At 52.0% G+C, this 24,400-nt stretch overlaps 12 protein-coding genes across 12 annotated transcripts; 5 read left to right on the top strand and 7 right to left on the bottom strand.

Annotated features, from left to right (window-relative positions):
• Nucleotides 1–666: 666 nt before the first annotated feature.
• AYO20_08302 (S-(hydroxymethyl)glutathione synthase) lies at nt 667–1,239 on the top strand (the record flags this gene model as incomplete). The annotated part of the gene is made up of 1 exon (XM_022646581.1): nt 667–1,239. The coding sequence occupies one exon, from the start codon at nt 667–669 to the stop codon at nt 1,237–1,239; it is 573 nt and encodes a 190-aa protein (XP_022497439.1).
• A 594-nt stretch (nt 1,240–1,833) lies between these two features.
• Nucleotides 1,834–2,544, bottom strand: AYO20_08301 (hypothetical protein; the record flags this gene model as incomplete). The annotated part of the gene is made up of 2 exons (XM_022646580.1): nt 1,834–2,036; nt 2,376–2,544. 2 exons carry the CDS (start codon nt 2,542–2,544, stop codon nt 1,834–1,836), a joined length of 372 nt encoding a protein of 123 aa, XP_022497438.1.
• A 712-nt stretch (nt 2,545–3,256) lies between these two features.
• AYO20_08300 (hypothetical protein) lies at nt 3,257–4,174 on the top strand (the record flags this gene model as incomplete). Its single annotated transcript, XM_022646579.1, has 1 exon — nt 3,257–4,174. The coding sequence occupies one exon, from the start codon at nt 3,257–3,259 to the stop codon at nt 4,172–4,174; it is 918 nt and encodes a 305-aa protein (XP_022497437.1).
• A 1,833-nt stretch (nt 4,175–6,007) lies between these two features.
• AYO20_08299 (hypothetical protein) lies at nt 6,008–6,586 on the bottom strand (the record flags this gene model as incomplete). Its single annotated transcript, XM_022646578.1, has 1 exon — nt 6,008–6,586. One exon carries the CDS (start codon nt 6,584–6,586, stop codon nt 6,008–6,010), a length of 579 nt encoding a protein of 192 aa, XP_022497436.1.
• Nucleotides 6,587–7,758: 1,172 nt separating this feature from the next.
• On the top strand, nt 7,759–8,711 carry AYO20_08298 (hypothetical protein; the record flags this gene model as incomplete). The annotated part of the gene is made up of 6 exons (XM_022646577.1): nt 7,759–7,787; nt 7,851–7,992; nt 8,049–8,282; nt 8,340–8,452; nt 8,524–8,621; nt 8,692–8,711. 6 exons carry the CDS (start codon nt 7,759–7,761, stop codon nt 8,709–8,711), a joined length of 636 nt encoding a protein of 211 aa, XP_022497435.1.
• Nucleotides 8,712–8,839: 128 nt separating this feature from the next.
• Nucleotides 8,840–9,574, bottom strand: AYO20_08297 (hypothetical protein; the record flags this gene model as incomplete). Its single annotated transcript, XM_022646576.1, has 1 exon — nt 8,840–9,574. One exon carries the CDS (start codon nt 9,572–9,574, stop codon nt 8,840–8,842), a length of 735 nt encoding a protein of 244 aa, XP_022497434.1.
• Nucleotides 9,575–11,926: 2,352 nt separating this feature from the next.
• AYO20_08296 (hypothetical protein) lies at nt 11,927–13,618 on the top strand (the record flags this gene model as incomplete). Its single annotated transcript, XM_022646575.1, has 1 exon — nt 11,927–13,618. One exon carries the CDS (start codon nt 11,927–11,929, stop codon nt 13,616–13,618), a length of 1,692 nt encoding a protein of 563 aa, XP_022497433.1.
• Nucleotides 13,619–14,151: 533 nt separating this feature from the next.
• AYO20_08295 (hypothetical protein) lies at nt 14,152–16,233 on the top strand (the record flags this gene model as incomplete). The annotated part of the gene is made up of 1 exon (XM_022646574.1): nt 14,152–16,233. The coding sequence occupies one exon, from the start codon at nt 14,152–14,154 to the stop codon at nt 16,231–16,233; it is 2,082 nt and encodes a 693-aa protein (XP_022497432.1).
• A 214-nt stretch (nt 16,234–16,447) lies between these two features.
• Nucleotides 16,448–17,241, bottom strand: AYO20_08294 (hypothetical protein; the record flags this gene model as incomplete). Its single annotated transcript, XM_022646573.1, has 2 exons — nt 16,448–16,789; nt 17,134–17,241. The coding sequence occupies 2 exons, from the start codon at nt 17,239–17,241 to the stop codon at nt 16,448–16,450; spliced, it is 450 nt and encodes a 149-aa protein (XP_022497431.1).
• A 906-nt stretch (nt 17,242–18,147) lies between these two features.
• Nucleotides 18,148–19,459, bottom strand: AYO20_08293 (hypothetical protein; the record flags this gene model as incomplete). The annotated part of the gene is made up of 2 exons (XM_022646572.1): nt 18,148–18,274; nt 18,330–19,459. The coding sequence occupies 2 exons, from the start codon at nt 19,457–19,459 to the stop codon at nt 18,148–18,150; spliced, it is 1,257 nt and encodes a 418-aa protein (XP_022497430.1).
• A 51-nt stretch (nt 19,460–19,510) lies between these two features.
• AYO20_08292 (hypothetical protein) lies at nt 19,511–20,182 on the bottom strand (the record flags this gene model as incomplete). Its single annotated transcript, XM_022646571.1, has 1 exon — nt 19,511–20,182. One exon carries the CDS (start codon nt 20,180–20,182, stop codon nt 19,511–19,513), a length of 672 nt encoding a protein of 223 aa, XP_022497429.1.
• Nucleotides 20,183–21,000: 818 nt separating this feature from the next.
• Nucleotides 21,001–22,548, bottom strand: AYO20_08291 (hypothetical protein; the record flags this gene model as incomplete). Its single annotated transcript, XM_022646570.1, has 4 exons — nt 21,001–21,205; nt 21,269–21,349; nt 21,447–22,445; nt 22,499–22,548. 4 exons carry the CDS (start codon nt 22,546–22,548, stop codon nt 21,001–21,003), a joined length of 1,335 nt encoding a protein of 444 aa, XP_022497428.1.
• Nucleotides 22,549–24,400: the final 1,852 nt, after the last annotated feature.

Here is a 24,400-nt window from a genome sequence, read left to right as displayed (position 1 = left end):
CCCTTCTGCTCAAAGTGTCCCATCGGATTTCCTCGCCCTTTTCGGTCCGCCACCCCCCCTTCCCCTCCGATCTGGTTCTTGGACAATGTTTGACAGTTTCCGAATTCATCTACAAGACACCGACGAGTGAGAGGTACCGGCACAGTTCTTGAAAAGATGGAGACGACGGAACAGCTACAGTCACCCTGTTCTCCACATCGCTTGCTGAAGCTGACACGACATTTCCCGAGCTTCAACAGGAGTTCGGTGCACCACCACAACTGCCGACCGAGTGTGGGAGCAAGCATCTCAGCGTTGCTTTACAAGCACTCACAGTGCTCAGCCCATGCCCCCTGCCATCGGACCTGCGGATTGCGCCATATGGGAGCTGAGGGGCCGCGTCGTCTGGCTTAAAACGGAGTAGATGAGCGAGGTGCTTGAATGAGTTGGATCCTTTCATTCACCTACCCCTCATATGATGCCAGAATAAGACGGCACCAATGGAATGACAAGAGTAAGGTTCTGGGGACTCTGTTGACGGAAGTGTACACAGCACGTACCCGATGGTTTACTGAAGGTATAAAGCTGCCTGAGAACCCTGTCGGATCTCACTGAAGCTGTGTTCCCCTCAATTGTTTCCTGTTCCCAACTGTATTTGATCCTATTGATCCTATTGACACGAGCACCATGGCACCATCCCTACACCCCCTCATTGACAACGGCATCACAAAGGGCAAAGACGACTTTCCCGGCGGTACTCTTCGATGCCACTGTTCTTCCAATCCCGTCGAGGTCGAGCTGAAGGGTAATGTCCTGCACAATCACGCCTGTGGATGCTCTCAGTGCTATAAGCCAGAGGGCGCCCTCTTCTCCATCGTCGCAGTTATTCCAGACGGTAACGTCCGAGTCACCAAGAACAAAGAAAAGCTCGCCGTCGTGAACGACCAGGCCACCATCTTGCGCTACGCATGCAAGGATTGCGGTGTCCACATGTACGGGCCGATCGAAAAAGACCATGCATTCAAGGGATTGTCCTTCGTGCACGTCGAGCTGAGCGACGAGAAGGGCTGGCAAGAGCCACAGTTTGCGGCGTTTGTGTCGAGCTTGATTGAACAGGGCTATCCTCCGGAGAAGATGGGTGAGGTACGGGATCGCCTGCGGGAGCTCGGATTAGAGCCATATGATGCGCTCAGTCCGCCGTTGATGGATGCCCTGGCAACCTTCACGGCGGAGAAGGCGGGAAAGAGGAGCAAGATTTGAAAGGCTGCAATCTCGTGTGGCTGATGGATGTTGTGATATTGGGCCAGCATGAGAATGGCATAAGGGATCCAACAACTCGTTTGGGATTTACTCACAAGAGGGCCTAATGTTCGATGACAATGTCCAGAGCTGCTGGAAAAGTGTATGGGTTGACGTTTTTGAGCTCAAAGTGGTTCCTCTAGAACCAAGACGTCAAAAGTCATTTCAATCATCATGATGAGACGGGTGTATGGCCTCTATTGAATTCGTCGACAGTGATTGTTTCTCCTGCTTCCAGCGAGTTGAATTTGTAGTGTACCGTAGTATCATGGATGAATGAATCCTCGTAACTTCTTATCTTTGGTACCATCCTTTGCACTAGTAACACTCTGAGACACTGAGACGAGCAGATACACGAGTTCTTGACCCAACCGTGAAACACCATAGAAAGCGGCATAAGGGTAATTACCAAATCCTCTTGGTATTGGCCTCCACCAGACCACATCATGTCCTATGTACATAGTTCCGCCCAATGGCTGGAATCAGTTATTTTGCATGGTCTGCGGTTGTCTCTTCGATTCACCACATAGCCAAGTTCTGTCTTTTCATCGTCTCTTAGTACAATGCATCGCCGCCCTTTCCTGTCGTGTTGCCAGGTCTGAGATCTGATCCTCTGGAACCCTTGGCCTGTTGGGCGCTCGGGTAGTCTGTGTGAACCTCTGGGCCACCTGCGGGACCATCTACACCAGGGATGTAGTTCTGTTGCTGGCCGCGGAAACCGGCTTCGCGCGTCGACTTGAGGAGCTGGAGATAACGGTCTTTGGATTTGAATTATGCGAACAGTTAGATACGCTGTAATGTTGGGCGAGTAGAAGCAGACGGGGTTCGGGAGTTGTTCACCTCTGTACTTTCCGCATTTCTCAAGATGATTGACTCCTTCGCGTGCGTAGCATTTGCCTGCAAGAACAAGGGATTAGAATGGAGCGATCAAGGAGCATGCTGGGCACTGAGGCATTTCCGGAGATGGTCGTGAAGTCCACGCCTTTGCAAAAGAGTCATATGAAATCCTCAGCACAGCCATGGGCGAACCCTCAAATCCCTCTTCCGCAACAGGGTACCGTGAATGATGGTGCAGAAAGCATTCTCGAAAGACATACCCATTTCCTCTCCCACCAACCTCTTCATCATCCTCTGAACCCATTGTTCTCGAACAATTGCATCTCTTGCATCGGCGACTGCTTCATTGTCTTGGAAATCGACGCCCTGGAACGTTGGGGGGACCTTGGGTTTCTGGCGCAGAAACAGCTCCGACTCGGGTGTAGGCATAATGGATGTCGAGTCGGGTCTCCTTCAGAAGATTCGAGGTCTGGTGACGGCGGTTTGGAGGGACGAGATGGAAGGCGTGTACGTTTCGTTCCCGCTTGCGCAGTGACACCCCCGACTGCTAGCGAGCACAAGTCGTAGAAGGCACCTCTATAGAGCCTAAGGGTAGGGAGGCTGTAGAAGATACAATGGGTTTCGTTCACGGCGTGTCCAGGACGGTACATCGCCCGCCAAAGCTCAGTCTGAGCTTCCTGCAGTGCCAAGGATTGCCCACGCTCCTTCGGGGCGAGAGTGATGCCGCCCTATGCAACCTCTCTCTGGCCTTCACTTCGCTTGTGCGTGGGAACTTTCGTCTTTTCGTCTTAGTGTGTGATTGCGAATTAACTTAAAGCAGGAGAACCAATACCTGTTAGCAAAGGTAGATATCCGAGTACGGAGGATAGCGTTTCCAGTTTCATTGTTGCCTAGACGTCGCCTCTCATACGAAGCATGAGGGCTTCGAGTCAAATTGCTGCAGCAATGGACGAACAAATCGTCCATTCAATGTATTCCGGCCACAAATCCCACTCTTGACCACCATCTTCACATCTCCTCAACCAAACCACGCGGCTCTTTCATCTCAGCCGAGTGTTAGTCTAAATTCTGCTTAGTCGGACTTCCAGGACAGCAACCGTGTGTGTCTCGCCTCTATTTCGCCGATTCTTCGTTTGACCATATGGCCACGGAAAAGAAGAAGATTGCCATCATTGGCGCCGGACCAGTGGGCTGCGCCTTCGCAGTGCATCTAGTGAAGGCCGGACACGATGTCACAATTGTAGGTCGTGGCCAGCGACTTGCGAGCGTCCAGGCATGTGGCGGTGTTCTCACCAAGAAATCGGACAAAGCAACGGAGGTCTCGAAGACTCCTGTGGTTGCTGTTGGATCCCTCGACACTGCACAACTCTGGGACCTCGTCCTCCTGACCATCACCGAGCACCAATTTGACGAGCAATTGTTTGCCACGCTCAAGACATGTCCAAAGTCAACCGAGATTCTGTTCATGTTCAACACATTTGCATCACTGGACAGATACTTCGACGTTTTGGGAAAGGAACGCTGCATCATGGGATTTCCAGCGATCTTGGCCTATTTCCACGACGGAGCATTAGTGCACCAATTTATGAGTTTCGGCCAAATTACCATCATCTCATCACCCGAATGGCGCTCCATCTTCTCCTCAGCCGGGATTAAATGCGTCCACCAGCCTGATATGCAGAGCTGGCTACGCACACATGCCGCCGTTGTCATTGGTGCCATGGGCGCGGCCGTTGCGGCTGCCAAGAAGAAATCGGGAGTGACATGGGCAGAAGCAAGTCTCATTGCCGGAGCGGTCAAGGAAGGGCTTGCACTGGTCCAGAAGCTGGGAAATAATGTCACACCCCGATTGATATACTATCTTGGTGTCGCGGCGCCCAGTTTCGTGCTGACCGGGCTGCTTTGGGTTGCGACGAGAGTACCGAGTGTGCGCAATAACCCCCAAGCACTGCCAAAGTGGGAACCAGAGATGCTTGGTCTGGCCGAAAGCATCATTGCAGCGGCGCCTTCTGAAGACGACGTAAGACTGATTAGCCAGCTGCGAGCAAAGTATATATGAGCGGTATGTGACTAGCCCAATAGGTATACGCTACCTCGTCGTATGAGACTACCTCTTAGAGCTGTAGCAGTGTTGCAGCCAAAATGAGAGACCCCGAGGATTTTATTGAGAGAGCAAATGTATAAAAGCGGCGAGCCCTGGAACCGCGCATCATGATAAACACCAAAGGCCCGAGAATCGCGGACATCCGGTGTTCTTGTTGCAATTCATGAGCGCAATCGCGCGTCTCTACCCTTATTATGTTCACTAGTCATTTGAGCGCTCAAGGTGTCTATGTCGAAGTGTTTCCGGTATCATTGGAATCTGCACCTGCTTGACAAATTCCCCAAACCCACAGGACCTCACCTAGCCTCCGTCGAAGGTCGGTTTCTCAGGCATACTCGATAACGCAGCGAATGACAACCTTGGTGGCGGTGCGGAGCAAGGCGGGGTTACATGTTGCTGGGGAGATTTGGGCGTCGATTTCTCCCAGTTAAGTATTCCCTCGCCGACACCCTGTTGCTGCTTTCGAGGTTCGGGCCGAACTGCTTCTACTGGACCTGACCTCTCCGCTGGTAGCCTCGGCGTTGAAGGCCGAGAGCCGCCGCGCGGGTTTTCCATTCCGGAGTTCAACTTGGTCAATGTATCAAACTCCGTTAGACTCGAGAATGTCATGGATGTCGGAAACGACCTTCCTCGCGTCGCATCCGAGTCTCTCTCAAGTCGCCATGCAGATTGTGCGAGACTCCGCCTCCCCAGACCTTCGCGCACATGTGTTTCAAAAATATTCATTCGAGCATCTCGCTCGTCCTGACATGCTGGGCAGAGGTTGTTGATGCTAAAGGTCCGCAGTGGATGAGTTAGCTTGTCAGGGCAGCGTAGGGGTGAGGGTGAGCTTGTGGCCTCGATCGATGAGACAGACTTTGCGCCAGCCTGGGTTTGCTGGACGCCTTGGGGTCTCCCACCGTGTGCTCCCGTCGTCTGTTGTCTATTCGTCTCCGAAGATTCGTGTGGGCACTTCGAGTTTGCGAGAGGGTGGTTGGAAAAGGCGACATGCCCGCAGGTCATGAAGAGGTATGACGTGTACCAACACATGTTCTCACTTCTTGGATTTTTGACATCAAATACCTTCTTTTTCCACATCGGGTCGAAATTTGGGATTGGCGCATCTCAAGGCTTTGGGGATCGAGGGAGCCTGCATCGTGCCTCGCAAGCAAATCCAGCTTCTCGCTCAACGTGCATTTTGGGGTGTTGACGTTCCCTCACGCCTCTCAGGTGACTCCCGAGAATGGGGCGAGGGCTTTCCTTTGTTTGTCGAAGCGAGTGTGATGGCTTTGTTCCTGGAAGCGTGATAAGTTGCTATCACCATTGTTGTCCGAGCTCGGCGAACAAGAGTCTAGGCGACAAAACACAAAGCCAATACTGCTGACTTTTGGGCGAGACGCGATGCTTGTCTTCTGCATGGCTGCAAAGCTATCGGCGTCACCTGCTGCATGCAGTCTGCAGCTGGGGCGGTCCCCCGCAACTGTCACTTTGGTGGTTGTTGAAAGATATACGGGAAATGTCCAGATCCACAAGCGAGGTGAGTGCAGCACTGCCGGGTATCATACCATGAAGTTCCTTCGGTCAAAGGTCAAAAGGGGACCGCATCCATGATACGGGGCGCAGGAGCAACGACAATTACCAGCCGAGCGAAGAAAATCCAAATTCATAGTAGAGGAGGACACAACGCACGGGCTGTGCTTGGCACGCATGGTTTCTCTGCCTGTAGGCGCCTCAAGAATTAATTTGCTGCTCCCTGTCAATAATGGTCGCAGCGAAAGGCCACAGGTCATCGCTTCGATATCTCTCCACTTACTCCTCCGCAGCCAAAACCACGGCCGGACGACTTGCCTCATCACGATCCTCCCTCCCTTGGCCCAGTGCACTGGCAATGTCCGCTTTCTTCCCTGTCCAATCTTCCTGTGCTTCTTCCTCGATTTCTTTCCCAGTTCGCTCTCCCCGTCTGTGTAACTCCCGCTCATGTTCGGCCGCCATCTTGTCTATGTTCTGTGTCAGACTCTCTTCCTCGCCGTATCCCCCACCACCACCCGTTCGCACGGCTCTTGCAACGTCGCCCTCGCCTGGCATCCGCATTTGCTCGCCCTCTAAATTGCTGTCGCCTTTGGAGTAGTTTTGCGCGTCGGACTCGGGAATTCGTTTCTCTGTGAGGGGACCACGCTCGCCAGAGCCCAAGGCACCGGGCTTTGCAACTTCGCCGTGCTCAGAAGGTACATCATGAGCTGAACGGCGGTCAACAGTCTTGGACTGGTTGCTGGAAGTGTCTTGTGCTGTGGTTTGTTCTTGAGCTGTCTTCGAGGCAGGGTTTTGACCTTGATTCAAGCCTGTCTGTTGACTTGGCTGAGATGGTGCATGGGGATCGAGGTTGGACATCGTGGTATCTTGAATGTTGAGAGGTCCTGGGAGTACGCGGTGGACAGGAATCTTGTTGTGAGAAGAATTTCTTTTCTAACACGAGTTTACAAGAATGCACAACAACAGAGGGTGTCAAATTGATGCCAGTAGGGCGATGATCATTTCGATTGCTGTGAAATTTACGAGATCTATACTCGGGGATTAGGTCAAAGGCACGCAAGAGGCTATACTTTACCAGTGGTATGAGTGAATGTTCTGTGATTTCGTCGATTGTGTCATAGCTGTTGATCATCGCACCTGTGGTATGGCATGTGTAGATCGTTGACGTCATCGGAGTCAGCCTCGTCTTTGCTGTCAGGACATGTGGCTGGGGATGGCAAGGCTGAACTAGCCCTGAGGCTGTAGGGACTTCTTGTCCAAAATATCAAATTTACCGTCGCAGTAGCTTCTATTAGGTGCTCTGAGTCTAGACGGCAGCATCGGAATTGCTTCAATCGGCTAAGCGCAACTCCCATGCCTCTGGCTCCACGTAACAACTTGTGGTGAAGGAGTGGAGTGATCGATATCCGCTCAGGCATGCTGAATCGAGACGCAATCTAAGCATACTCGTGTGACTGATCTCAAGGTTGTCAACGTTTAATCGGAAGTCCACATGGGCAAAGACTTCGAGGAAGGCTGAACGAATAGTGATAGCGAACCGCGTGCGATTACTCAAGTTGTAAGATGCAACTGTTCTGAGGTCGGAGGAGACGAATCCTGGGAATTCCAAAGAGAACGAGAAGTCCCGCAAGTTGTTGTCCAGTCGATGACAATCACATGTGTAGAGCGCTGACCCGAGCGGCCTGCAACTGAACGCCACGGCAGGGAAATATCCGTCTCGAACCTTTCGGTGTACTTGGTCTCTCGACTCTGGCACAACAAGTCCGACTGAGATGACTTCAGAAATCACTTAACCTTCTATTGTAGCAGTGATACTGTCAAACTCGCCTTTATCACATCGTTGAGTGTGGTCGCCACAATATCGCCGCAATTTGGTGACTTTTCTCTCATGCTCACCTTCTTCTTCTTCACTCCTTCACAAAGTGTGATATGCCTCGATCATAAACGGTTCAAACAACGTCTTTTCAGAAAGTGATCTTACTTAACCTGAGTTCTTTCGAAATTGTATCTCGACCCCTCATCACCTCGCTATGCCCGTTGTTACGCCGACATCTGTGCAGTAAGTGAGGACTTTTGATTTCTTTTTATTCCGTTACATTCACATTTGACTGACCTTTGCTAGGATTGCTGAAGCGGAAACAGCACTGGGAAAAGAGTACAAAGAGTTCAAGAAGGCGATGGAGTCTGCTAGAAGACAAAAGAAGATTGCCAACCGTCTCAAGAAGCTTCGCCTGAGTCTCAAAGTCCCAATTATCCCTGCAAAGGTTAGCATTATTGACTCAGATCATCAGCGCAGTGAACTCACCAGAATGTGGTCCAGATCTACAAGAGCGGAATCATTCAAAACCAGGAGCACAATTTCACCAAACTTCCACATGAAGTCCGGGCCATGATCTTCAAAGCCCTGCCACTCAATGCAGACCGCGCCGCTTTGGCCCTCACCTGCAAGAGCCAAGCCGCCACGTATGAACAATTGAAAGCCGAGAAGAATAAGAAGGACTATGACCATCTTGTCCCCAAGCGCTCCGTCCGAACTCATCGTCTGCAAATTCTTGTCAGGCTTCGTGACTCTGTGCCTCCAAATTATCGCCTTTGCTATACATGTCTCCAGTTCATCGACACCGAGCATGTGGACAATAAAGGGGCATGGGGAGGGGATCCAATGGAAGTGCAGGGACTCAAAGCAAGCAAAGCTGCTATGGTTGAAGGCCCACGCTGCCCTTTGTGCGTGGCTGCTGCGAGGTTGGAGACTGCGAAGCACAGGGGAATTTATAAGAAGTACCTGGCCCTGGCAGACAGATGCTCCTTCAAGAAGTAATCAACCAGAGACACACCTTTGAGGGTGAAACGGTCGAAGTTGTCGCCTCCAACGACGTGGGTTCTGCCTATGCAGGTATGTCGCAGGTCACGGGGATTCTTCAATACACATAGTTTCCATAACACGGTTGCGATGGAAATGGCAGCACTGGCCTTTGATGACTGAAAAGGGCATGACAAGATGTGCTGGTGGTAAGCGAGCTTTCCCAAAGGCGCTGATAGAGACGATGGCGGTGATGATGTCGAGCTGTATCATGAAATGACAAATCGCCCGAACGTAGGGGAAACAAATGTTCATGATCCCGAATTACGAGAATTAGACGGACCTCGTGCCTGGCTCAGCTTATCCACGAAAGGACGGTACGGAGTTGCAATCGAGTGAGGCTGAACGGGATCCGGAGCTTCGAGTGCTTCGTCGGTAGCTCCTGGATATTGTTGCTGCCTCTTGTGTATTCGATCTAACGGCTCGCCAACGATGTGGTATTTTGCCCACTCCACAGGGGGGGTGCGTACGATGTTTTGAGCGGGTGGGAAGCGGCCAAATTTGGACGCCTGGGTTTCGACGTCCTCGGCTGCCATAGAGTCTGGCTCGTCAACTTCTACGCCAGACCGGGGCGAGCGGCTGAGTTTTCCCGCCTGAAGCTCTTTGATAAATTGTTCGGGGTTGTCTAAAGCGGCCTGTTTCATCCTGTCCAACTCTTGCATATCCCGTAAAGCCTGCTGCCGCTGGATTTGGAGGATAGACAAGGCGGCTCGCAAGGCCATTGCGTCTGGGTTATCGTCTAAGCTGACTGGAAGAGGTTCTGGTGGTTCGTCCATCCATTGTGCAGGTGGTAGGTCTCCTACTGCATCGTGGGAGGCCAAGCTGGTATGGGATAATGTCGGCGTAACAGGGGAATAAGATGGACGTTGAGGACTGCCGCTTGGCTCGTGCTCGACAACGGCAGTCTGGGATTGTGCTGGCGTGGAAAGAGGTAAGGCAGGCTGTGAAACCTTGTCCCCTACGTCTTGTTTGTTGTGTTCGGTCATGGTGAATTTGATGCGTGCAATATGCACGCAGAGGAGGGAGGGGACAGGAGACAACTGCCTGTGGATGATGGAGGCACGGAGGGAATCTATGGCAAGAACCGAACTTTGCCGAAATTTTAGCGGTGTTGGAGCCGCAACAACAGATTTTGCGTTGAAACAAGGTCGTGGAGTTGGATTTGCGCTACAAATGTTGGGTTTGTAACAAATTGGTGACGATAACACTCACTAAGGGAAAAGAAAGGGAGCAGAGACTTTGGAATTGAAAAATCAGTGGTTTTGAATTTGCCACTTTACAACCCTGATCTTGACAAACATTTTGCAGCTGGTAGTCGACTGCGAAAACACAAAGGTTGGTGTCAATCTGACAATCATCCCCAAGCAAACAGTGGATCGAGACGTTTTCTCTCTCAGGATATTTATTTGTTACAGGGCGGCAGTGCATGAATGGGTGTTGAAAAGGGTGCTTGTGGCAGCTCCTGGACTGAGGTCTCGTCGGCTTACAGGGGTGCGCTGTAGGGAAACCTTCTTGTACTGACCACAAGTACAGGTATATGAGATATCTCGTAGAAACGAAGTCCATTTCGTTCAGTAGATCCTTCTGCTGGGAACAACCACCACCAGACTTTGCGCTCACCCACTGCACAAGGTTTCAGTAGTCCTTTTAGGTGGCAGGAAAGATGGTATCCATAGATAGGGACCAGTTTTGCTTCGGATGACTGCCCTCAAAGAGGGTCATGAGGGTTCCGTTCTTATGCAGGTGCATGGCTGCTTGTTCCTCTTCCACCCCGTACCATGTGGTTCCTTGCCACGTGTGAGTGTGCCTGGCGCAGTTGGTCAATTGTACGAGTATCTCGTATTTTGCCAACCATCCATGGGGGCGTTGGTGCTTCTCCCATCTGAGAAGCAAGGCATAACGTATTCAATCCTCGTCTTTCCTTGAAATGATGAGGGTGCGAGGAACAGCGCTTCATTGGACGGGTGCGTGGTTGAATTGACTAATAGACTTCCCTTCTGTGACTCTTGTGAATGGCGTCCCTGTCAAACCACCTAGTGGAGTCGTTGCTGGTTGATTCCCACAACCTGTCATCCTCTTTCGGGTCCTTTCCCGCATAATGCCAGACGCCGAGACAGCAGACAATCGCAGGGGATATGGTAGGAACGAAGTTGTCGTTTGCCAGAGAGAGAAAAAAATCTCTGTAGTGCTCCGGTGCCCCATCACAGAACTACGGTTCGGGTAGATTCTAGTAGTAATGGAATTAGTAGCTTGGACCACTGGAGCAAAGCGACAAATATCGAGTATCGCCATTTCAGTGAAAGTCGCCGAGGACGGGAAAAAGAGGTTGAAGGCCACTGGTTCGCTCGACATGCGGAGCTTCGAAAATCGCATCAGTAGCGAGAAAAGGGGGGATGGAAAAGGGCATATTCTCTGTTTCCAGGCACCGGCAGGGCCATTTTACGTTGTTTCTAGCCAATAATGAAGCCCGGGATCAGACCCCGAACACAAGCTCCCCGCTCCCCCTCGCTCCCTCACAGGTGGCAGAATCTAGCAAGAACGCCCTTGGAGATCACAATCAACGGTAGCCAACCACTCCTGATTCTGTTTGACTTTGTTTGACTTTGTGCTTGTACTGATCATCGATCTTTATTTCCCCCTTCTGCTGGCTGCATGTAGCATCCGCCTTGTTGAGAATCGAACACCACGTTTCCCCGTTGCAGCTCCACACGTACTCGTACCTGCTCTTTTAGATCCCTGCATCGTGGCTTTGTTTTGCCTTAGCCCTAGCCTCTACCTACATTTGTCCATGATGTGCATTTACTTTCCCCACGGTCAGAGCCGCCTCTCAGCACAATCCCTAGCTGAGGGTGGCAGAGGTCAATCCAAGCCCGCCACCGAAGACCCCTTCCGAGTCTTGCCCAATCTACCATCGACGATCCAGGATGATCTCTAGGTTAACGGGGAAATCCAACGATCTAGCTTCCTCTTGCAAGATCCTGCCTCGTAACGCTCCATTCTCGTTCACCTGGATATCCTCCATACTCATTTTGTGTCCTGGATCTCCTGGCTCGACAAAGTTCCTTGCGCCTTCAGGGTTTGCCCTCACCTGGTGTGCTCGCTGATGCATAGGCTCGGGCACTCTGAATCCTCTCATGTGCGCGACGTCCAGAGCGAAGTACTCAGGTCCAACTCAATAATATCCATTCCACCACGTCTCTTGCACCGAAGGGAATCGTACTAAGATCCTGCGCACAAGCCGCTGGCTGGGACTGCCACTCCTTCGTTCATTGCCATGTCAGGTTAATCCAGTTCCACGACCTGTGCCTCTACCACCGTTTGGCCACATCGTCGTGGTCATGCCAGCAAATGCGTCGAGCATCCAAAAGATAGAGACTCAACAAGATATAACCAATGGCCTGTTATACCATGATCTTTCGCCCTTGCGCGATCTGAGTGGTCCGGACCAATATCACACCTCAGACATCACATCACGGGAAGATAAAGACAAGATGGCCGGTCAGCCTGATCAAGATGCGGAATCCAAGCAACATAGGCCACGTCTTACCATCCGCGAGCTTCGAGAAGCGGCCCAGAGGGAGGCGGCTCAGAAGGAGGCTCAGAAAGTGGCTCTGACCAGCAAAGCAAACAAGGCTCCTCAAACCCCGCAAGAGACGCGTCGCAAATCTAGTTCAATGCCACAGAAGAAGCCCTCCATCCTAGGTGGCCTCTTCCAAGTTCGAGAGCCAACTCAAATTGCCTTGAACCAAGTCGCAACTCAAATTATTGCCCAGCATGGGTCAACAAGCGCCACCAAGGTTCCCAATGTAAGGTTGGAAAAGATGCCCGAGTTTGTCCCCAAGGTCAACTCAAAATGGGACGGAATCCCAGAGAGTATAAAGCGAAGGGAACGGAAGGAGAAGGAAAAAGAGAAGGAACGAAATAGGAAAGAATCTTCTCTCTTCACAAACTCCAAGGCTCGCAGTGACAATGGGAAAGACAAAAGCCGCACGAATGTCGGAAGCCGAAACTCGAGCTCAACAACCGGCTCCTCCTTTGGTGCCCCTGCCAGCTCAATTGGCTCCCAGGGAGCCTCTTCCCGCACGAGGTTCTACACTCGTTCAACCAACTCGTCTGAGGATTTGGCATCGCAGCAAAGAACCGACGCCTCGATCTTTTCCCCTCCACTCACATCGTCATCCGTATTTAGTCTGGCTGAAAGTGTTTCCGACATGCCCTCCAATCCTCGCCGTGGATCTGGTTTGGCCAGTACAAGATCTCATTATTCACAGACCCAAGATCTGACGCGGGAGCCTCGAACTCCCTCAAGCATGGATCAACCACCTGCCAGTTGTGCAACATTTGCAGGAAAGACGACCAGGGAATATGGGTTTCTCAATCCTCCTGCTACCACTCGAGGCCAAGGCGGAGAGGAGGGTTCCTGCAAGCTGTCTACCGACATACCTGTCGAAAATAGTGCTCGTTATGCCGATGCTGGGATGCAGCTTCCGGAGTCTCAATATAGACTCCACACCACAGCTTTTCTGCCATACCCGACCTCGTCACCCGCACGTCCCCAAGACGTGTCTCCAACCGCTCCACCGCGCCTCGAGCTGCCACCCCCAGTGGGACGGGATGTCGATGACATGACCAATCTACTGGTGGCCTTGTCCTCCTCTGGATCCGATCTATTGAGTCCCCCAACTTCTGGGAAGAAGCAATCAGGAACGAAGCTCAATGACGCTTTCTTGGCGGGAGAGGCTCGAGAGCTGGTGTTACCCGATGATGCAACAGGACAGTCCCGGGACTCGAGTCGATCACGGATTCAACAAGACCTAGAGAAACGGCCAGACAGCTCTCGGGACCGGCTTGGGTTGAGGGCAAGCATGCTTTTTGATGACGATACGACGCCGTGGGGGTTGAAAGAGACGAGTGTCCCAGCGGCATTAGAACCTCAAATCTTGAAACCTGTGCCGAACACAAAGATCAAGTTCCATAAGCCTTTTGGCAGGGTTGGTAAAGACAAGGACAAATGGAAGACGACGCTCTGAGCTACCTGCGGCTATTGCAATCATTCGAAGCATCTGGAGAATACAACTTTCATGATCTACAGGCCATTCATGATAAATATGGAGCTCAGCGCCGCTCTCTATTTTGGCATGGTTACGAATAATGAACATTTTGAGCGCATTCTATGTTAGGATACCCAGAGGAGATATTCTGGCGTCGTGGGAAATGGCCATCGCCATGAAATCATGCATGCATGTTTAATCTTGGACAAAATGTTGGCACAGTTGCAATAGAATATTATAATGCATGTTTCCCCTAGTTAATATCCAATCGTGCCATTGTCAGGTGTTAAGGTATATTGCGGCCCTTGCCGCCGATAGCCTGGAACGATAATTGGCCATGTCTGATGGTGCGGGGAAAGAAAAAAAAAAGGTTGCGAGTGGCCTGAGCAAACTCCGCAAGCACTCTCTCACCGCGCACTTTGACACAATATTTGCGGGATATTGATCACACCTCCGTACATGTATTTTGGGTTGACAACATTGCTGGAACCTCGATTTTGTCTATGTCTACAATGAAACGTAAAGCACTCGAGGATGGGAATTCCTCTCCGAAGAGGCGTGTCATATCTGCCGACGACAGCGGCATTCGGTCTGCCTTTCGATCCGATCTCTTCGAGCCTGACACTCGAGAAGCGTTCCGCGAATCTTACCGATCGTCGAAGCCTTACCCCCATGCCGTCGTATCCTCGTTGATCCAAGAGCCTCTCCTCCGCTCCGTGCGGCAGGAAATTACCACTCATATCCATTTCACTCTGAAGGAGACAGACATTTACCGCATTCACCAATCCGGTGACCTCGCGAACCTCTCCAATCTTGATGCCGAGTCCCTCAAACACCTGCCCAGCCTAGTCCGCCTGAGAGATGCTCTCTATAGCTCAGAATTTCGAGAATGGGTGTCTGCCGTCACGGGCGCTGGGAAAGTGTCGGGCACAAAAACCGACATGGCGGTCAATGTCTATACACCAGGAAGTTATCTGCTGTGCCACGATGATGTGATTGGGAGTCGAAGAGTCAGCTACATCTTGTACTTGACAGATCCAGATCATCCCTGGCAACCTGAATGGGGTGGCGGGCTCAGACTGTATCCCACGGAGATCAAAAGAAACAACGCTGGAGAGGAAGTGAAAGTCCCTCTCGCTGAACATAGTTTGAACATCCCACCCTCCTTCGGCCAATTGAGTTTCTTCGCCGTTCGGCCTGGCGAGAGTTATCACGACGTGGAAGAAGTCTACCACTCACGAAACCTGGAAGAAGATGGAGGCAGAATCCGTATGGCAATCAGCGGCTGGTACCATATCCCACAAGAGGGCGAGGATGGCTTTGAACAAGGCATGGAACAAGAGCAGGCTCAGAAATCCAGCCTCGCGCAGCTGAAGAGCACCTCGAATGAGTTTGACGAGCCTCGACTGGTGTTCCGTCACTTCGACGAGCCGCGTACTGTCATGGATAGTCGGGCTGCGGCGCGGGAGATTGACCCAGGCGACGATCTTGACACCGATGATACAATACTCACTGAGCAAGATTTGACGTTCTTGCTACATTATATGACACCAAGTTATCTGACTCCAGATATGATTGAGCAGTTCGCGTCCTCATTCGTCGATATGTCAGTGCTTCAACTAGAGGAGTTTTTTAATGCCCGATTCGCAGCCGAGTTGAAGGATTACGTGCATAAGGTGGAAAGTGAAGAAAAGCATGCGATCCCAGAGTCATCGAGAGACCACCATCCTTCTACTTGGAGAATTGCTCGGCCACCTCATAAACAACGCTACGCGTACCTGCAGACTGCAGAGGCCTTGCACCGCGACCACTGTCCCATCTCTCGAATCCTGGCTGATTTGATACACTCGCATGCGTTCAAGAAGTGGCTTGCACTTGTGACAGGACTCAAGACGAAGAGTCTCATCCGCCAGAGCGCGATCGCCCGTAGATTTCGAAGAGGAAAGGACTATGCACTTGCAAACCCTTACCAAGGCGAAACGCCCCGCCTGGAATTCACGATTTCCATCACTCCCAGCGAAGGCTGGGAAAGAGATGGAGGCGCCGACGACGAAGGCGATAGCAAGCCGACAACCGCGAAGGCCCAAAAGCAAGCCAATGGCAACGCTGCTACAACCGAGAAGATTCAAATCTCCTCGGTATCTGAGATCGAGTTCGGTGGCGAAGAAGTCTATATGGCGGGTGACGAAGAGGAAGACGGATTGCCAAATGAAGATGACTCGAAGTCCCTACCGAATGTCGGCAAGAAGCCTGCCCACGACCCTGCAATCTACAAAGCCACAGATGATGAGGATGATGGCATCCTGTTTGCGAGCTCTCCGGGTTGGAATAAGTTCAGTATGGTGCTCAGGGACAAGGGCACATTGAGGTTTGTCAAGTATGTGAGCCAGGCAGCGCATGGTGATCGCTGGGATCTGAAAGGAGAGGTGGAAGTTGACGACGCCGGCTGGGATGGAGTAGTCGGTGGCGATGCAGAAGAGTCGGACGAACAGGATGATGAGGATAACGAGGACGATGGCCTTGATGAAGACGAGGAAGAGGACGAAGAGGACGCTGACGGGGACCCAGCAAGCCACGATGAAGATGAGGACTGAGCTTTCGTGTGCTCACACTCGGTCGAGCAGGTGGTCCACCAATATTTTTTGGAAGAATAGCCTTACACATATGCTGGTTGAATCCTTGGACCAACCTCTCACAAGCTAGCGTCTCTACCACAGACGATATCGGTATATTGGAGCTGTCCGCGTTGTCTGTTTGCCCAGCCCATGTCTGTAGTATTCCTGCCCTCCCCTACCCACCAACCAACCACTAGGTCTCCAAGCTTCCACCCCAGCCCTTCAAGTTCTCGACGACAGGAACTCCTTCCGGCGCCCTGACAATGACCCAGACAACTTCTTCGTCGCCGTCGTTGACCTCCTGATGTTCCCTGTATGCCGGGATCAGGGCCCAGTCTCCCGGCTTGAGATCCTGCCTGACATCTCCAAACGGACCATCTTTGCCCTTGCCAGACGACGATACAAGGGAGCCGTAGCCACTCACCGCGTAGACGATGGTGTCTTGGGTGCCGTGATGGTGCACCGCTGAGGCGGAGTGTGGTTGTGCGCGCATCAGCGTGCCGCAAATGGATGGGGATAGCTCGACAATCGCGGACTGTGTGTGCGCCAGAGTCAGCGAGCGGCTCCCATAACGACGGCGAGAATGTGAGGGGTCTAAAATGGGACTTCTGGAACTCGAGACGGTCCCAGAGGGGAGAACAAAGGGGATGTGGCAAGTCATCTCGTGCGTCGATGTCCTCTCTTCCCTCAGGAAAAGAGTTATGGTGGTCTTTGTATGCCTTCGCCGATGGTGACAACAACAGAGATCGCTCCCTTGGTGTGTTGTCTACGTCCAATCCACATACAGAAAAGTGACTCTTGTAGTTTTGTATCGTCACGAACCGAACAGTCCCCCCGAAATCCAGGTATTGAGTTAAATGCCAGTGCTGTTGAACATACCTGTCGGATCATCCCGTCCGTCTGTCCATGCCCTGTCTTGACCTGATCTGCCCTCGTCACATGAACTGGGCGCGGGTTCTGCCTCTCGCTCCCACTAGGGGTTGGCATGGTGTCTCGATATCTCCGATGAAGACCTCGTAGACTGACCAGGTGCAAATGGAAATGGGTAGATAGAGAGCGAGCAGCTAGTGAGGGAATGGCCCAAATAGATCTGGGATGCAACTGCAATTCAAAGGTGCATCAAATCTATGTACCTCCGGTATTAATTGGGGTGGTCGCGTAGACGGGGAAGACGAAATATGGGATGCGGAGTCGACGCCGTCTCGTGTTCATATAAGGCCTTACCCAGTCATTAACCAGTTCTCCTCATCTCGACGCGCGTGTGCCTCGATCATGATATGGAGCATCAATGCACTTGTAAGCAGCAAGGTGGGGAAGTCTTGTGGCGTGGACGGTGACCGTGTGTCTCGTAAGATACTTTGCCATTCAAGTTAGGTCTATGTCTCATTAAGCGACGAGCTCTATCGCAATGCATTTGGCTGAAGCAACGGGCAAGAAATCAGAGGTGGAGAACACATGGAAGAGGTTCACAATCATGTGCCGGCCTCATCAGTCGTGTACATCCATCGGCCGACCGTCTCTCCCATGCGATGCCGGTGCCATGACCGCAAGTCCCCGTCATCGTCATCAAGCGGACACAACAGTGGAGTCCAGAACATGATGCGTGGAAGCACCATGTCCATCATGTTCCGTGCTTCATTTTCTCCCGTCGTCAGTCAAAATATTCCAAACCAAGTCCATCTATCCATCTGACGCCTGCAGTGCCACATGGTCTTTTCTCTGCTCGAACACAAACATGAGGTGCATCAATCATGAAGACCGACCAGGTGGCTGAAAAGCCACGTCGTAACTCAACCATCAATCTAAAGCAAATACCATCATGCCTGTCCTCACACTTGCAGAAGAGTGCCAACACATAAGAAGGAGGGCCACGGTTCGTGCAGCTTTGGAAATTCAAACTTGTCCCATGGACACCATCTTTTTGCGGAGGTAATTTTTGTACTCGCCAATCGACCCGTCCCATCGTCGGACAGTCTTGTTCTCGCACACCATGATGTCCTTGGCGATTTTGTCAAGCAACCTGTCAAATAGTCAGCCTGTTCCTCAAGTCTTATCTCTCGGTGGTGGAAACATACCTGAAATCGTGAGAGACAACTACGACACCGCCGGAAAAGGCATTGATAGCGTCAGCCAAAGAATCAATCGTTGGAATGTCGAGACCATTGGTAGGTTCGTCAAGCAGGAGCATATTGGGGCCCTCAATGGCCAAGAGAGCAAAAACCACTCGAGATCTTTGGCCCTCGGAAAGTGTGCCCATCAAAGCAGTCTGCGCGTCACCGGAAAGACCATAGCGGCCGAGCTGTTGGCGCCAGTATTGGTAGTCTTGGGATGTGGAGGAGTACTTGTCTCGCACGAAGTCGAGTGCGGACTTGGTCAAGTCGAGCTGTTCGGCCGAGTGCTGTGAATAAAGTCCCAGCTTCAAGTGGGTGTGTCTGCTGACCGATCCGCCGGTCGGGGAGAGTTTGCCAGTCATGATACGCAGCAACGTCGATTTACCCACACCGTTGGGTCCCACAAGGGCCATTCTGCTGTCCATGTCCACACCAAGATCGAGGTGCTCGTACAGATTGTCTTCAGCCTTCCCGGAATAGCTGAATGTGACATCGTCAAAAGAGAGAACCGGAGGAGGCAGTTTTTCAACATCGGCAAATCTGAATGTGAACACTCGATCTTGAATGACAGGTTGGATGAATCCGTCTGCTTCCATTTTGTCCAAGATCTTCTGTCTTGATTTGGCTTGTCGGACCAAATTAGCATATGTGCCGGCAGAGGCAATGAATTTTTTGATGTGTGCAATTTCTTCTTGTTGCTTGAGGTAGGCCTTTTGTTGATTGGTCTCTTGTTCCGTCCGGGTCTTGATGTAGGAATCGTAGTTGCCACCATAATAAAGTAACTTTTTTTGCCGCATATCGATCATGTTTGTGCAGACGCCGTTTAGGAAATCCATGGAGTGTGAAACCAGGATCAAGGTCTTGTCCCACTTCTTGAGGTACTCCTCCAACCACACACACGCCTCGAGGTCAAGATGAGCCGTCGGGTCGTCCAGAAGGAGGAGGGATGGCTTGACGAAGAGAGCCCTGGCCAGCGCCACTCGCATTCTCCAACCACCGGACATATCTTTGGTCTTCTTATGAATGGTCTTCTTGTTGAAACCCAAACCGGTCAGGATAAGGGAGGCTCGAACTTCGAACGTGCTAGGGTCCATTGCCTCTGCGCGCTACTGAGATGTTAGCAAGGGTGGAATTTGATGTCGTCCCTATGAACTTGCCTCGTAGATTTCGAGCAGTGTGGAACTCTCTGGGCCTTCCTTTTCCAGGATCTCCTCGGCAAGGTCGTCGAGTCGTTTGACTTCCTTCTCTGCCTCTTTGATCACCCACTCGAGAGCCCCCAGGTCAGTGGGAGGGGCGCCTTCATTCAGCAGGTAGATGTCTACATGTTCTGGAAAAGGAAACTCTCGCTTATCGATGGCCTTTAGCAGGGTGGACTTGCCACAGCCGTTCTCTCCAAGCAGACCATATCGGCGGCCAAAATTGACTTCGATGGTGGAATCCGTGATAAGCACTTTACCGTGGAACACTAGAGAGGCGGAAGTGATCTTGACGTCCCGGCTGGCTTCCTGGGAGGCCAGCACACCAGTTGTGACCCGGTCGGAGAGACCGTGCTTGTCCATTTGTTCAGTCAGTTTCTTGACCTTGTCCATCTTGTCGGCGCTTGTGGCGGGGGCATCTTCCTCATCTTCGTCGAGCATGGGGGGATCGTCATCACCGGCAACTGACGAGGCTTTCGAGCCGTTTGTTGAAGGATTCTTGGAATTCGCCTTGGAGGACAACCTGGAGGCAACGGTCTTTTTCTCAGGCTTGTCACCCTTTTCGGCGGCCTTCTCGGCCTTCTTAGCCAGGCGGGCGGCTTTGGAAGCGGAGACGGGCATAATGAAGAATGTGTGTGCGGAAAAGGTGATTAGGAACGCAGCCTCAGCGACGAGGGTCAGGCTTTTTGGTGGGGTGGAAATCGATCAACAACCGAAAGGATGGAGGCTGCGTCTTGGACGAAATCTTTTCGTCCAGGTTGGACAGCACTTGTAGAACGCTGGACTTGGATTATAGAGTCCAGGTCAGAAAAGAAGACAATAAAGAAAAGAAAAGACTTAAGATGTCTTTTCAGATTGGTGGAGGGGGTTTTGTTGGCAAGGTTTGAGAGGCGCATGGTGGCATGGTAGAAAATTTGGGCCGCAGTTGTCGCCCCTCCAATCACATTTTCGGCCATATGCGTAAAACACGTCATACTTGCCAAGACCGGCCCTGGCGAGTTTGTCTGTTCGTAATCCTGTGCATCAGGAGATACGACTCGACGAGGCTTAATTCCCATGTTTGTCCTCCTTCTCATCTCTCCCTTATATAGTCTCGTGAAGTCTCCAACCTCGACCACCTCTTCCAGCGCTACGGACACAGGGTAGATAAGGGTCAGAAAAACAAGGATTTGACAGCGGAAAAGGCCAGAAAGGAATAGAAATCAAAACGGAGGGACGATTTCTTTCCCATCAACAGGATTGATGTAGTCAAAGATCATTCTCATTCGCATTAGTTCCTCTATGTTATGTTGTTCCACCACTCTGTTCAACCTGCCTCGACAATCAAAGAGTGACAAGAGTGGGAGTCATTGTCCTGAGGAAGGGTCCTATCCGTTATCCTTTTCGTAGCAGCTCATCCGAATGTTCATCCTGGACATGTCTAGATTCATTCGTCAATGTTACCAGTGTCGTTTCCACCCACTCTGGCCCCAGCCCGTAGTAGTCGAGGCGGCAGACGCAGTTGAGTAGTCTCCACCGTATCCCCCTCCGATCGTCGACCATTTGGTGACTGTAGCGCAGGTGGAGGTGCCCCCTGGTCCAACGTTGGTGCATTTCTCCGTGGTGGTGACGGTACTACAGGTGTTGTTAGCCTTCTCAAGTCCACTGACGTCGAACAAGAACAACCCGTCCAGCAGTGATAGAGCCCGAGGGCAAGGGGGGACTTACGTGGTAGGTCCGGTGGTTACAGTAGGTCCGGGAACTGTGATGGTCTGACCGGGACCGACGTCGGTGCACTTCTCAGTAGTCCTAACATTATTGTCAGCCTCCGAAGATGTCTGTGGGAACCGTACTGTTGACTCTCTCGGTCGCAAGTAGTGGCCCCCGGCAAGAAGATGAGACTCACGTGGGTCCAGGAATGGTGACTGTTTGCCCAGGGCCGCCAGGCTGGGTTACGGTGGTCGTCACGGTAGACGGTTGTCCATTTGGCACGGTAAGAGTGCTCGTGACGGTGGCTGTAATTGTCTGTCCTGGGCCGACCTCGGTCGTGGTGACAGTCTGAACAGGGCCTGGTATCGTCGAAATGACAGTGGTGGTTGACGCTGGAACTTGAACAGTGGAAACGACAGTCGTCGTCTCTGCAGGACCGCGCACTGTGGAGACAACAGTGGTAGTCTGACCTGGACCCGGCACCGTAGAGATAACAGTGGTTGTCTGACCAGGTCCCGGAACGGTAGAAACAATGGTGGTTGTCTGGACTGGACCCGGAACGGTGGAGACAACGGTAGTAGTCTGTCCAGGACCGGGAATCGTGGACACAACAGTGGTGGTCTCGGTGACGGTCCGGGCCGGAATGACGACTGTAGTTGTTGAGACTCCACCAACTGTCGTGGTCGAGATCAGTGTGCTAACCACGGTCGATGTGGCGCAGGGCCCAACTGGAGAGCTGGGTGGTGGGCAGGTCGGACAAGTTCCTGGGCTGGTCACCGTGAGGGTTGTGGTAGTGCCAGGGGACGGCGGAGGGCAGTTCTGCCCGGAAGTCACTGTGACCGTGGTGGGGGGACCCGGGGGACAAGAATTTCCAGGACCAACTGGCGTGGTGGAAGGGCATTGGCCTCCGGTTGTCACCGTGATTGTAGACGGAGGCAAGGTCGAGCAACCGGACACTCCGCCCACAGGGGTGGTTCCGGGACAAGTGCTCACAGTGATGGTCGATGGAGGCGGGAGAGCTGGGCAAGAGCTTGGACCGCCGGGCAACGTGACAGTCAAGGTGGTAGTAGGCCCTGCGGAACACCCTCCAACCGGTGTGCTGCCAACGCCAGAGCCATATCCCCAGCCGGAGGATGTGCCCCAGCCAGTCGAAGAGTCGCCGCGAGGGAGGACTGGGTTGGCGGCAACAAAGATGCTAGATATGACTGAGTTTGCTGGTTTCACGGAATGGAGGGTCAATCACCATACCTCAAGGCAGAGCTGGCCAATAAAGCCGATTCCACAAGACCACGATACATGGTGGACGAGATTCGAGAAGCCTCGGGGCCGTGTTCACTAGGATTTGAAACGAGTGGAAGACGGAGTGAATCCTGTCGAGCTGCTCGAGGCATCATCTCTCGGGAACTTGCTGATACTTATACCTTCGTGAGGACGACGGTCTAGCCACCCCTACCAGCAGGAACAGACCATGGTTCACTGGTTCCTGATTCTGTGTAGCATCTCGCTTGTTTGTGGACGGTCATTAAGAAACACATTTCACAGCATTAATGGCTCGCCTACACCGACTGCAGGTGTGATTGAGGATTGGACCAATATTATGCAACTGAGTATGAAAAACGCAAGGGATACCGCTGAAAAGTGAGATTGAATGTCACCAGGTGTGGCGATACCTCGTCAAGACAGTTCACTGGAGCTGCAGGAATACCGTCATTGCGGTTGTGCGTCGAACATGCCCGTACTCAGGCGGTGTCGCACCGCATGACCAGGTAGGTAGAGGTATACCCAATTTCTGCTGGGGACGCTGGCCGTAAGTTGAGAGCTTCCGTGTGCTGTTCGACTATGCCATCACGGATTCGGCGAGAGTTTCGTTGCTGCTGCTGCGGATGCTGCAGAGAGACTTCGAGTACTGATTAAAGCTCCAAAAGACCATGGTTAGAACGCCCAGATGTATGGCGATAGTCACAAATGCATCGCAATATTTGGCTCGAAGGGAGAGAAAGTGCTGATCTAGACGGACACCTGCTTCTGCCTCGTAACCCAAAATAGGTTCGGGTTCAGCGCGACGCTGGCAGGCCCTCACCGTTACGATGGAATCCCCGCAGCTGTGAGAGCAAGTCGAGAAGTCGATGGACAGCAGGATATGGAGCCGGGTTCTGGTCTCTAACAGCCTACTGATCCGTACAATCTCAGAACCCTGCTCTTCCAAGATAAAGAGAAGCGGAAATGATTGCCTCCAGAATCGAACGGTAACAGGGTGATGAGTGCGAATAGAAGCGTGTAGATAGACAATAGCTGGCAGATGCAGGATTCCGGTGGAGAGCCAGGCAAGCCAGGGTACGACAAACCAGATCCGTTGAGTCTTGCTGCCCACCTCATTAAGCTTTGTGTCTTGACCAGTCTTTCATGAAATTGATTGTCTCAATATTTTGTGTCTCTGCACTGCCACCGTAGAGCCCAGGGATGCTTGATGGCCCGGGGAGCTCAGGATAGACTTGGTTCTGTCGCTCCTCAGGGTGGCAAAGACCGAGACAAAACATTGGCAAGCTGCCCGTGTAACTGAGACGGCGGTCAAATCCCGGTTGTGTAATAAGCATAGCTGGTTACCGTTCCAAGACATGGAATCTTGGAATACTCTGTTAGAAAAGTCCGGAAGATCCGCAATAAAGTACCTGGGAAAAGTAAGAGAAACTGGCATCTCGTGGCGGCTGTAGAGGTTACTAGTCAGAGTAAGCGGTTCATTGTAAGCCTCTGGAACAAATTCTTGTCCAATCGTTCTGATAGACTGGGGAATCATGCATGGGTGACGATTTGATGATTTTCTCAACGCACAAAAAGCCAAATATCCTTGATCTGGAACAGAGCGTTTCTCTCCTGGACTTCCGACTTTGGAATGATACAACCATGGACAAAGGCTCCAAAGGATGGCGACAAAGACGGACAAGTCGCACCACTCCCGGAGGATCGGTGTAACGATAACAATGGTTGCTTGGGTTTCGTGTACCACGACAGACATGGGAGCCGTTCGGTAGACCGGTACTGCAGACAAGTGGGCATCTGGAAGCCGGAGACACACGGCCAATAGGACCATGGTCAGGTTGAAAATACTACCGGCTTGCCGTGGTACATTCGAGATACCTCGAACATATCGGT

Source organism: Fonsecaea nubica (genome assembly GCF_001646965.1).
Source record: "Fonsecaea nubica strain CBS 269.64 chromosome Unknown Scaff64, whole genome shotgun sequence".
Classification (NCBI taxonomy): domain Eukaryota; kingdom Fungi; phylum Ascomycota; class Eurotiomycetes; order Chaetothyriales; family Herpotrichiellaceae; genus Fonsecaea; species Fonsecaea nubica.
Note: the sequence above shows the minus strand (reverse complement) of the source record. Positions and strands in the feature narration are given on the sequence as shown.